Here is a 12761-nt window from a genome sequence, read left to right as displayed (position 1 = left end):
GTATGCCTTAGATATTCTTGAGGAGACAGGAATGACAGGTTGTAGACCTGTTGACACTCCGATGGATCCGAATTCTAAACTTCTGCCAGGACAGGGGAAGCCTTTTAGCGATCCTGCAAGATATAGGCGGTTGGTTGGTAAATTAAATTACCTCACAGTGACTAGACCTGACATTTCCTTTCCTGTGAGTGTTGTGAGTCAGTTTATGGATTCTCCCTATGATAGTCATTGGGATGCAGTTGTCTGCATTCTTCGGTATATAAAATCAGCTCCAGGCAAAGGCTTATTGTTTGAAGATCGAGGCCATGAGCAGATCGTTGGATACTCAGATGCTGATTGGGCAGGATCACCTTCTGATAGACGTTCTACGTCTGGATATTGTGTCTTAGTAGGAGGATATTTTGGTGTCTTGGAAGAGCAAGAAACAGAATGTGGTTGCTCGGTCTAGTGCAGAAGCAGAATATCGAGCAATGGCTATGGCCACATGTGAGCTAATTTGGATCAAACAGTTGCTCAAGGAGTTGAAATTTGGTAACTAGTCAGATGGGACTTGTGTGGGATAATCAAGCTACTCTTCATATTGCATCAAATCCAGTGTTCCATGAGAGAACTAAACACATCGAGATTGACTGTCACTTTGTTAGAGAAAAGATACTCTCGGGAGATATTGCTACAAAATTTGTAAAGCGAATGATCAGCTTGCTGATATTTTCACCAAGTCCCTCACTTGTCCTCGTATTAGTTATATATGTAACAAGCTCGGTACATATGATTTATATGCACCAGCTTGAGGGGGAGTGTTAGTTTCATTGTCTAAATAGTAGTAAATAACCCTAATCCCATATGTATTAGGAGTAGGACATGTATTGTATATATAGGGCTTATTGTATCATTGTCAATATTAGTCAATGATATATTTTCTCTCGTGCTTTCTCACACCCCAGAAATGCTACCGAGTCTAGTAAAAATTCACACTTTGAGAACTTAGCATAAAGCCGATGTTCTCGCAATGTCTGCAACATATTCCTGAGATGATCCTCGATTTCTCCTTGGTTACGAGAATATATCAGGATATCATTAATAAATACTATTACAAATCTATCCAGAAACGGCTTGAACACCCTATTCATTAAATCCATGAATACCCCTGGAGCATTAGTCAGTCCGAAAGGCATCACAAGAAACTCATAGTGCCCGTATCGAGTTCTGAAAGCAGTCTTAGAAATATCTTCATCTTTGATTCTATGATGATGATAACCAGAACGGAGGTCAATCTTTGAAAAGTGGACAACTCCTTGTAACCGATCAAACATGTCGTCTATACAAGGCAAAGGATATCTATTGCATAGTGTTATCTTTTTCAACTGCCTGTAGTGAATGCACATTCTAAGGGATCCGTCTTTCTTCCTTATGAACAGTACTGGTGCACCCCATGGTAATACACTAGGTCTAATAAAACCCGTATCTAACAAATCCTGTAACTGTTGCTTTAGCTCCCTCAACTCTGCTGGTGCCATTCAATATGGGGGTATCAATATGGGCTGTGTGTCAGGTAGAAAATCTATACCAAAGTCTATTTCTCGTACTGGAGGCAGTTCTGGTAAATCCTCAGGAAATACATTAGAAAATTCTCTCACTACTGGTACATTTTCTATACTAACTATTTCCTTTCTTGTGTTACTTAGAATAGCTAAAAGATCCAAGCAACCTTTCTTCTGAAGTCGTTGAGCTTTCATAAAAGATACAGCTTTGCAAATCCGTGGAACCTGACTCGCTCTTAGAATGAAACTGGGTTCATTTGGTATCTCAAACTTAACTATCTTTGCATGACAATCGACTATAGCATAGCAAGAACATAACTAATACATTCCCATCAGCATGTCAAAGTCAATCATATCAAGTACAATAAGGTCAGCTAGGGTATCTCTACCCTCAACCCGAATCTGACAAGCACGATACACGTATTCAGCTAATAGAGACGCTCCAACAGGAGTAGCAACTAGAAAATGATCATTCAATAGCTCAGGCTGTCTATTAAACCTCAAAGCAAAGTACGAGGACACATAGGAGTCAGTAGATCCCGGATCAATCAACGCAAGTGCATCAAATGAATAGACAGAAAGAATACCTGTAACCACAGCATTCGAGGCCTGGGCATCCTGTCTAGTAAATGAAAAAACTCTCGCCTGACCTCTACCAGCATTCCCTTGTCCTTGATTCACAGTAGCACGGTCTCCAGCACCTCGACCTCTATTTCCTGTACCTGTAGCACCTGAAGTTTTACGAGTAGTCCGAGTCGGTGCAGCTGACTGAGTAGAAGCCTGGTTGAAATTTCTCGGAGGCTGAGGGCAATCCCCCAAATGATGTCCCAACTGACCAGACCAAAATCACTCTCCAGTTAGAACACGACATTGGCCCAAATGTGATCTACCACAGGTCTGGCAGACTGGAGTAGTGGCATATATCTGCCCAGAATTACGATGTCCAGATGCTGACGGTCCCCTAGTACCCTGTCTATAATGTGGCCTATATGGGGACTGTGAAGACAAATGTGTCCCTGTCTAAGAACCCCGTTGTTGTTGTCCCTGATTTCCTGCTCTTCGATTTTCACTAAAACTGCCACTGATAGACCCTCCTGTCTTGGCCTTCTTACGTAAATCACTAGCTGCACGCTCATCACGTCCCTTGTTTTCAATCTTTCTAGCAAGGTTGACTACATTAGAGTAGGATAAAGTCTTCATCTGTGGGGCTACTGCAGTGTATAGACGACCAACCAATCCAACAAACCTCTAAACTCGAGCTTCTTCGGTAGGCACTAAGTAAGGAGCATATATAGCCAACTTACAAAACTTAGTGTTATATGTTGATACATCCATATCTGGAGTCTGAACCAATCTCTCAAAGTTTCTAGCATATTTTTGCATCAGGCTGTCTGGAAGAAAATGATTCTTGAACAACTTAGTGAACTCGTCCCATGTCAGTGGTGCTGCTCCTGCTGGCCTTCCTAGAAAAACAATTTCATATTATGTGTTGGCCATAGCCTCTAGTTTGTATGCTGCCAGATACACTCCTCTCTCACTAGAACATCCTAGATCATGTAATGCCTTGAGTGTCCCATCCAAGAAACTTTGAGGATCTACTGAATTATCAGAACCTGTGAATTTTGGTGATATCAATTTCAGGAACTCTTGTAGGGATACTTCCTTATTTCCGAAAGTATGTGTCTGTGCAGGTGCTTGTGTCTGTAAAGTAGCCTGAGGAGCTGAACTCCCACCCTAAGTAGGCACTAATGCCTCTAACACATTCAATAACCTTTCCACTACGTCTGCAGGTAAGGCAACAGTAGGTACAACAGTTGGCACTGGTGGTGGAGCGTCCTGAACTCCCTGCCCTTGCACTTGATCTGGCATAGCAGCTTGGGGTTGACCCATGTTCCCAACTTCAGGTTGAGGAGCGTTCTATCTTCTAGTTTGATGAACTCCAACTTGACCGCCACCCCGGGTAGTACCATGTCCAGCGGATGAGGGTGTGCGTGACCTAGCCATCTGTGAAAGAAATATTTCAAAGTCAATCTCAAGTTATTCAACGCACGATCAAAGAATGAAAGAAGGAAAAACATTCCTAGATGTTCAGTAGCCTCAAGATCATAAGTATGGGCGGCTACATACCCATGAACAAGACTCTACTAAACATTGCTCCATGACTCGGGACTTAAAGCCTAAGCTCTGAAACCAACTTTGTCACGACCCAATTTAGGATCGTGACCGGCGCTCAGGAGCAAGTGCCCCCAAGTAAGCCTCATCAGTATTTTACAGAAAATCGGACACAGTTTCCCCTGTTTTTGGACTATCCAAAAAAAAAAATTTATCTCAAAATCAACAACAAACCATCCTAATATCAAATAGACCACTCGACAACTTATCAATTAACCAAAACAAGTCTCCACCATTGCTACCAACCCAGGAACAACTAGAAACACTAATTATCTCCAACTTTGATAATAAAGAACGATACTCAACATAAGACTATAATAACAAAGTAATACTCATGACACCAAAATGATGACTCTGGAGCGACTCTAAGAGTTCAAAGAACGACCATAACAATAAATAAAATCTCCGCCCATGCGAACAAGTGCGAGGCTCACCAAGAAACTATCAACCTGTGCGCTCTAATTAACGAAATCCTCGCCCGCGTCAACTGCTGTCTCTGTAAAAAAAATTAGCGGGGAATGAGTCGCTAGCTCAGTGAGTAATAACACTCAACCACAATCGTTTTCATTGGGGACAAGTCAGAAACATGCTAGTATATTTAAAAGAAAATATCATAAAATGCCCTTTCAGAAACAATAAATAATTTTCAGTCTCATCATATTTTTCTTGTAGTATAATATAATTAACAATTCGGTAATAAGTTCGCTAACCACTGTATAATATCAATATTCACATTTGGAAGGTTTCAATGTACGGATCATGTAATCGGTATAAGTGTGGACTTTTTCGCAAGAAGTCAAATATAAGGTAGTCCCTACTCGAGGAAAATCAGTAACAATGCTAGTTCTACCTTCCCACTAGCGAGGGCTGTAACGGTAATCGGTAATTACAAGGTGCACCAAGTCTAACGAACCCGCCGTTAGCTACGGGATCCTTCAATGTCTACTCCCATTTATACTTGTCTCTGTAATCCGTATATACTCGTAGAAAATATTTGAAAATAATATAGGGAATTTCGGTTCTTATCAAATCATATAATTTTATTTCGATAACAGTAAATTCAAGTAACGGTAAAATAGATCTACTGACAACGGAAATATTTAAAACAATGGTAATCATCTCAAATAACTATTTCGGTATCATATCGAGTAAAAGACTTGTCCCACATGCAACTCAAAATAATCGGCAACATATTCGTATTAAAAATCATGTGTAAATCATGCAAGTTATGAAAACACAAATTGCGCTAAGGTTACTACTCACAGTACTCGTGCCGAGATACCAAATGCTTCACCTCGAGCAATTCGCGCAACTTCCTCCAATCAATCTATAATTACATAATATCGATATCATGTTAACTTCCATGTTTAGGCTAATTCATAGCTAATTTAAATACCCAACAATCGGGGTTCATGTTTGAGTCTTAATTTGTGGATTTATATTTAATAATAGAACTAGTCCATAATTCTATCAATTTAAACTATTTAGTATAATTTATTCCTCTAAAATTAGACCTATCAGTGCTTAAACCAAACCTTTATGGCCTTATTATCCATAGTAGTTATATATTTTTTTATACAAAAGAAAGTTGATATTGAATTATTATGTACTACATGAAATTACATAGATATAGTGAAATAATTCAATAGATGAGAAAAAGAAGGTTAACCGCTTGAGTCGAAGGAGAACTTTAATACTTTCCATTTCAACTCCCAATTCTTCTTAAAGCCTTTGACCAAAGCTTTTTCTTCTTCTTCTTCTTTTTTTCTCTTTCTTTCTTTCTCGGTTTTTTTTTCTTTTTCTGTTTCTTGTTTCCTTCGGAAGCCAAAGCTTCTTTGCTTCCTAGACCCTTAACCTTAGCAGGTTAATTACTTTCGAATTGGCTTCAGCCCTTTTGTTCCATCCTTTTTCTTTTTTTCTTTTTGGTTTTATTTTTTTGTTTTATGTTTTATTTGCTAAACCAATATGTCGTTATTTAAAATATTGGGGCCCTACAATTAGCAAGGCTAGATATAGCTCCTCGCAAATTTTGAACTAGCACTGGATAAATTTCATTTAGAGGGATCGGTCCTTCACTAATATTCTAGCAGTGACGTAGTTCTTCAACAATCTATCACAAAAACACAGGATTGAAAGAGAAGAGAAACAAGTATGAATTTAAACCAGATTAAGAAATGACTTTTATAATAGTCTCTCTCTCCTCCTTTCTTCCACCCTTCTTCTCCTGTTCCTCTTTTCCGTCCTCACTGCCCTTCTACCCCAAACCCAAAGTCGCCCCCGTTCCTTCCTCTCCCTCTCTCTTTTTATATTTTTTCGTCTTCTATTTTTCGTCTTCCCCCACCATACCCCCTTTTTTTTCTACATCTATTTTTTTTCCTCCCCCCCCCCCCCTTCAAGAAAAATCGCGTCCACTTAGATCTGGCTTGAGGAGCATCGCCGCTGCTCTCCAGATCTAGCCCTTCAAGTGTGGCAGGTTATCAAATTGCTGGCGAATATCAGAGAAAAGGCAAGTGAGACACTCGTGCCGGCGAAGAAGCATCATCGACTAGTGTGCGCAAAGGTTGGCGGGAGTGGGAAGGACGCACGACAGATTTCTGTGACCTCGGGTGAATCAAGTCATATTTCCAGGTTCTTTCCATCGGGAGTTGGTACCTCCCGCTTTCTTATCTCTTTCTTTATATTGGTTAAATTGTGGCTATTTAGTTAGCATCACTTTAAGCATATTATTAGAGTACTTGTAGTTGCTACCTGTTATTTTCTTGTTTGGGTCTGTGTTAGTGTTTTCTGGAGTTTGTCATAGGTATAGTAGTTGTGGTCTGGGATGGTCGAGTAAGGTCGTGTCCTCGAGGGGTGCCGGGGGTGAGAAGGGGGGTAGGGAGGGGGTCAGTGGATGGGTCGGGAGGCAAGGAGGGTTAGGGGAAAGATGGAGCTTGTAGGTTGAGGATCGGGTCGTGGAACATAGGCACGCTGATGGGTAAGTCTATTGAGTTGGCAAAGATTGTCCAGAAAAGGAAGGTTAATATAGCTTGTGTCCAGGAGACTAGGTGGGCAGGGTCGAAGGCGAGGAACGTCGTCGGGTATAAGTTGTGGTACTCTGGAGTCGTGAAGGGTAAGAATGGAGTGGGTATCTTGGTGGATAGGGATCTTCGAGAGTCTGTGGTTGAGGTTAGGCGAGTGAATGATAGGCTAATGTTTATTAAGTTGGTGATTGGTGAGCGCACCCTCAATGTCGTTAGCGCTTACGCGCCGCAAGAGGGCTTGGACGAGGAGGTTAAGAGGCGCTTTTGGGAGGGTTTGGACGATATTGTGCGTAGTATTCCACCTACTGAAAGGTTATTTATTGGAGGGGATTTTAATGGCCATATTGGGTCAGCTGCTGGTAGTTATGGCGAGGTGCATGGTAGCTTTGGCCTTGGGGATAGGAACGGAGGAGGTAATTCGCCGTTAGACTTCGCTAAGTCTTTCGACCTGGTGATTGCGAACTCGACTTTTCCGAAGAGGTAGGAGCATCTGGTTACTTTCCAAAGTTCGGCGGTGAAGACTCAGATTGATTACCTTCTCCTGAGAAGGTTTGATAGAGGGTTGTGCAAGGATTGCAAAGTTATCCCGGGAGAGACCCTCGCGACTCAGCACAGGTTCTTAGTGATGGATATCGGCATTATGATGAAGAGGAAGAAGAGGTATGCTCGTGGCCAACCGAGGATTAGATAGGGAGCTTTAACCAAGGATAAAGCACAGGAGTTGGAGGGAAGGTTATCCGCTATGGGAGCTTGGAGGAGTAGTGGAGACGCGAGCACTATGTGGTCAACGACGGCGAACTACATGAGGCAGGTGGCGAAAGAGGTGCTAGGGATATCGCAGGGTTTTTCTGGCAGGCACCAAGGCGGCTGGTGGTGGAATGACGTAGTGCAAGGTAAAGTGGAGGCAAAGAAGGTAGCGTACGGGAAGTTGGCAGGAAGCACAAGCGAGGAGGAGAGGAGATAAAATAGAGAGAGGTACAAGGTGGCGAGGAAAGAGGAAAAGCTGGCGGTCACGGAGGCTAAGAATGCAGCGTCTGGTCATCTATACGAGGAATTGGGGGAAAAAGGCGGGGACAGAAAGTTGTTTCGCCTGGCTAAAGCGAGGGAGAGGAAGGCCCGGGATCTGGACCAAGTAAGGTGCATCAAAGACGAGGATGGTAGAGTATTGATGGGAGAGTCCCAGATTAAGCAGAGATGACAGACGTACTTCTATGGTCTTCAAAACGAGGAGGGGGACCGGGATATAGCGCTAGGGGATTTGGGGCATTTGGAGAGTCTTCGAGATTTTAGGTATTGCAGGCGCATTAAGGTGGAGGAGGTCGTGGGGGCTTTGCGTAAGATGAGTAGGGGTAGAGCGACCGGTCCAGACGAGATTCCGGCTGAGTTTTGGAAGTGTGTGGGTAGAGCAGGACTGGAGTAGCTGACTGGGTTGTTCAATGTTATTTTTAGGACGAAGAGGATGCCGGAGGATGGAGGTCGAGTACAGTTGTACCATTGTTCAAGAACAAAGGTGATATCCAGTGTTGTAACAATTATAGGGGTATCAAGTTACTTAGCCATACCATGAAAGTCTGGGAGAGGGTGGTGGAGGCGAGGATGAGGAAGACGACGTCTATATCCGACAACCAGTATGGGTTCATGCCGGGTCGCTCCACTATGGAAGCTATCCACCTTATTAGGAGGCTGGTGGAACAGTATGGGGATAAGAAGAATGATCTGCACATGGTGTTTATTGACTTGGAGAAAGCATATGACAAGGTCCTTAGGGAGGTGCTCTGGAGATGTCTTGAGGCAAAAGGCGTGCCGAGAGCCTACATATGAGCGATCAAGGACATGTATGATGGAGCTAAGACTAAGGTTAGGACTGTGGGAGGCGACTCGGAGCATTTCCCGGTTGTTATGGGATTACACTAAGGCTCTGCACTTAGCCCGTTCGTATTTGCCTTGGTGATGGATGCACTGACACACCATATTCAAGGGGATGTGCCATGGTGTATGTTATTTGCTGATGACATAGTCCTAATTGATGAGACGAGGGTCGGTGTTAACGAGAGGTTGGAGGTTTGGAGACAGACCCTCGAGTCTAAGGGTTTCAAATTGAGCATGTCTAAGACGGAGTACCTGGAGTGCAAGTTTAGCGTTGAGTCGAGGGAAGTAGGCAGGGACGTGATGCTTGGATCACAGGCAATCCCCAAGAGAGATAGCTTCAAGTACCTTGGGTCGATGATTCAGGGGGACGGAGAGATCGACGAGGACGTCACTCACTGTATAGGGGCGGGCTGGATGAAATGGAGGCTTGCATCTGGAGTCTTGTGTGACAAGAAAGTGCCACCGATACTCAAAGGTAAGTTCTATAGAGCTGTGGTTAGACCGGTCATGTTGTATGGGGCAGAGTGTTGGCCGGTTAAGAACTCCCATATCCAGAGGATGAAGGTAGCAGAGATGAGGATGCTGAGGTGGATGTGCGGGCACACTAGGATAGACAAGATTAGGAATGAAGATATTCGGAATAAGGTGGGCGTGGCACCTGTGGATGACAAGATGCGGGAAGCGAGGCTCAGATGGTTCGGGCACGTGCGGAGGAGAAGCCTTGATGCTCCGGTGAGGAGATGTGAGCGGTTGGCCGTGTTGGGTATGAGAAGAGGTAGAGGGAGGCCTAAGAAGTACTGGGGAGAGGTGATTAGGCAGGACATGGTACGACTGCAGAGTTCCGAGGACATGGCCCTTGATAGGAAGGTCTGGAGGTCAAACATTAGGGTTGTAGGTTAGGGGGTAGTAGAGCTTTCCTACTTCATACCCGGTGAGGCGGGGTAGGATTAGGGTTGATCTTAGATGGCTTGCAGTTTAAGCACACACTATCCTTGCTGTTTATCTTAGCCCGGGTCTCGGATATTGATTACTGTTATTGCATGTTATTTATCTTTTGGTTGTTATGCTTCTGTTACTATTACGGTTTCTACTGCAGTTACTAATGAATTGTCTTTTCTTGTTTTTATTTTCGTCTTTCTGAGCCGAGGGTCTATCGGAAACAGCCTCTCTGCCCTATCGGGGTAGGGGTAAGGTCTGCGTACACATTACCCTCTCCAGACCCCACTTTATGGGATTTTACTGGGTAGTTGTTGTTGTCGTAAGAAATCACTTTTAAAGTAGTATCTATTAGGAGGAGTTATGTCTGGTGAGATATAATTATCTTAGCAGATTCTAACGGTATTATATAAATACCTGCCATTTGCCTCCTAAATGTACATACACCGAATTTTATTTTCCAGCAGTTTAATTACTTCTCTTCTTCGTCTCAAAATATTCAAACCATATTCTTGGAAAAATTCAACTTGATTGTTGTACTTGTATTTCGTTTGACTTTACAAAATCTATCCATCAACAACATAGTGGGGGAAGAGTAGTAGGAAACAGCCGAAATATGCTTTTCATAAAAATCAAACGCCTATTTCTAAAAACTAATTACAGAATGATGTAGTTGACAGTTGACACTTGGCAAGAGATTTGCATATTGAATGGTCATTATCCAAGACCAACCAACCTAGCTGTCGTAGTGAACAAAAAAGTAAATTAAGACTTTCAAAAATAAAAATAAAAATAAAAATAAAAGAAAAAGCGAAAAATAATATACTGCACAAGCATTCATTTTCTTTATGAAAGAGAAATAACACTGGGTGATAAAGTATACACATTCAGAACAAGCATACCCATTTCAATCAAAGAATGCAAACAAACACCACAAATCTTTCCTTTTATCTCCTATCGAAATGATAGTTTTAAAGGAATATACAGCAATTATTAAAAAATTGTAAACGTGAAATATAAATCACACGCTATCAACATGCTTGTCGTTCCAACAAGACAAGTCTTAACATGGTAGAAAGTCCCATACTTTCACCATTAAAATTCTTGGCTTAATTAAATTATGGGTTCAACTCCTCTTGAGACCCAAAGAAAGAAAAGAAAAGAAAAAAAAAACTTAAACAAAAAAGAGATTTTTTTTTTTTTGTACAAAGAGATCTCGCTCTAGAGAAAAATAAAACAATCCAAGGCAATAAGAGGATTGTTAATATCCTCCATGAGAAAGGAGTCCAAATCGTGACTTGACTTTACTTCTCCAATTTCCATTTCATCAATCTTTGGAGAAACCTGTAGTGCATTTCTCATTTTTCCTTCACGTTTTGGAGTAATTGCTGGCTGATTATTATTGATATGGTTATCTCTTCTCAAAGATGACGATCTTGATAAAATATTCCCATTATTCCCTTTGGAAACAACCGATCTTCTAAACGAGCTGTCACCGTTCAAATTCGAAGGAAATCTTCGACTTGGAGATGGTGATTTAAGAGTTGTTCTAGCACTAGGAAAATGATGATATGTAGAAGTAACATTTGAAGTATTACCAATATTCCCTCCCTTGACTAGTTGATCAGGTTCTTTTCTAAAACTCTTTTGTCGAACTATTGTTGGCGAATTGGCACGTGGCCTTTTCTTAGGGGTTGTCGAATTGCACTCTCTTCGAGGACTTGGTGGTTTCGACAAAGAGGATGATGATGATGATGATCGCGGACATTTCGTCTTGCTACTTGAAGACATGGTTGATGAAATATTTTGACTAACACAAGCACTTCCTTTATTTATCTTCTTGATGTCAAGTATACGATCGTGTTCTTGGGCACAAGATAATAAGAAGTCGTTCGAGAAAGAACGATCCTTGAAACAAGAGGATGAAGAGGAGGAAGAAGACGACGACAAAGATGAAGATAATGTAGTGTTAGTCACAATAGAGGAAAACGAAGAAAGCGATACTGAAGAAGATGAAGAAGGAGAAGAAGAGACGCGTTTTTGAATAGTTGAAGAAGAACAAGAAGAAGAAGAAGGAGGAGGAAGAGAAATTTTTGGAGATATGGGAGCTTGTGAAATCACAAGCTTATCTTTAACACATTCATGGTTGTCAAGGTGATTATCTTCTTCATGGAAATCTTTTTGGGGGTTGCATTTACTAATGCAAGAACCCATAGTGGGAAATGTGGGAGGATTTGAGAAATAGAAGAAGAATAGAATTGATGGGAAAATGTTTGAATGGTAAACGTTGATAAGTCTTTTATAAGAATTAATATATTATATGAACGTGGAAAGCATAGTTCAATATTGGGGAGGAGGGAAAAAGTGTAAAGGTGGAAGCTTTTGCTTTTCACCAAATATATTTGAATTATGTAGCCGGGTATAATGGATATCCGTTATATAACGGTTATATGAAGCAAAATGATGAGTTTTTTTTTTTTCACTTTTCCTTTCTGCCTTTAGAAATGTGCAAATTGAAACCTTAACCAAGTATTGTACTCTTTACTTGGTTGGCTTCTACTTTTACTTTATGCAGGAGTCCGGTCTAGGAAAATATTGTTAATTTCTTATTGCATTTTGAATATTTTTAATTATTATTTTTTCCTTCACAAAGCTGCTACTCCTTACGTATTATATTAATGACTGAGTTTGATTTTCCTAAATCGAGCTAACTCAATTTCTTGAGAGCCTAAATCAAATTACTAGTTAACTTATTTGAATTACCTTAAATTAATAACACGCTCGAAGCTCTTTTTAGTTGAAATAGAGAATAATACATAGTGTTGAAAAAATGTCATCAAAGAGGCAAATATTTACTAATATTTAATCATTACAATTAAAAAAAATTCTAACGTATATATTGAAATATTAATTTGATAATGTCTAAAATTTTGAAAACTTATAGTTTGTGGTTTGTTTGACGAGGAAGTGATTCAGAAGCTGAATTGGATATTCTAAGGAAAAACAACAAGGTACATTAGTAAAAATAAAATGTAGATAACAAATGAATTCTTCTACCAAAAGAAAAAAAAAAAAGAATTCTACTAAGTTATGTAGACTAAGAGGTTTCATGTTTAAACTATATTGAGATATGAGTATATATTTAACGTGTATGCTAGAATTCAAACTAGTAACCGCTAACTTGCCATAATATATTAAGTTGTATCTTTTAGGGGTCCAAGAA

At 40.9% G+C, this 12761-nt stretch overlaps 2 protein-coding genes across 2 annotated transcripts; one reads left to right on the top strand and one right to left on the bottom strand.

Annotated features, from left to right (window-relative positions):
- Positions 6684–7697, top strand: LOC109230329 (craniofacial development protein 2-like). The gene is made up of 3 exons (XM_019395839.1): positions 6684–7184; positions 7292–7393; positions 7452–7697. The coding sequence occupies exons 1-3, from the start codon at positions 6684–6686 to the stop codon at positions 7695–7697; spliced, it is 849 nt and encodes a 282-aa protein (XP_019251384.1).
- LOC109230610 (putative protein TPRXL) lies at positions 10421–11903 on the bottom strand. Its single transcript, XM_019396072.1, has one exon. It carries the CDS (start codon positions 11750–11752, stop codon positions 10760–10762), a length of 993 nt encoding a protein of 330 aa, XP_019251617.1. The 5' UTR covers positions 11753–11903; the 3' UTR covers positions 10421–10759.

The sequence above is a fragment of the Nicotiana attenuata genome, chromosome 7 (genome assembly GCF_001879085.1).
Source record: "Nicotiana attenuata strain UT chromosome 7, NIATTr2, whole genome shotgun sequence".
NCBI lineage: Eukaryota > Viridiplantae > Streptophyta > Magnoliopsida > Solanales > Solanaceae > Nicotiana > Nicotiana attenuata.
The sequence above is the reverse complement of the archived record's forward strand: the minus strand, read 5'-3'. Positions and strand labels throughout refer to the sequence as shown.

Excerpts from the sequence above, each read along its gene's own strand:
- LOC109230610 (XM_019396072.1), bottom strand. The coding sequence starts at position 11,752 with ATGGGTTCTTGCATTAGTAAATGCAACCCCCAAAAAGATTTCCATGAA.
- LOC109230329 (XM_019395839.1), top strand. The coding sequence starts at position 6,684 with ATGGGTAAGTCTATTGAGTTGGCAAAGATTGTCCAGAAAAGGAAGGTT. Across the intron at positions 7,185-7,291 it reads TCGCTAAGTCTTTCGACCTG|AGGGTTGTGCAAGGATTGCA; the intron begins GTGATTGCGAAC and ends AAGGTTTGATAG. Across the intron at positions 7,394-7,451 it reads ATGATGAAGAGGAAGAAGAG|GAGTTGGAGGGAAGGTTATC; the intron begins GTATGCTCGTGG and ends GATAAAGCACAG.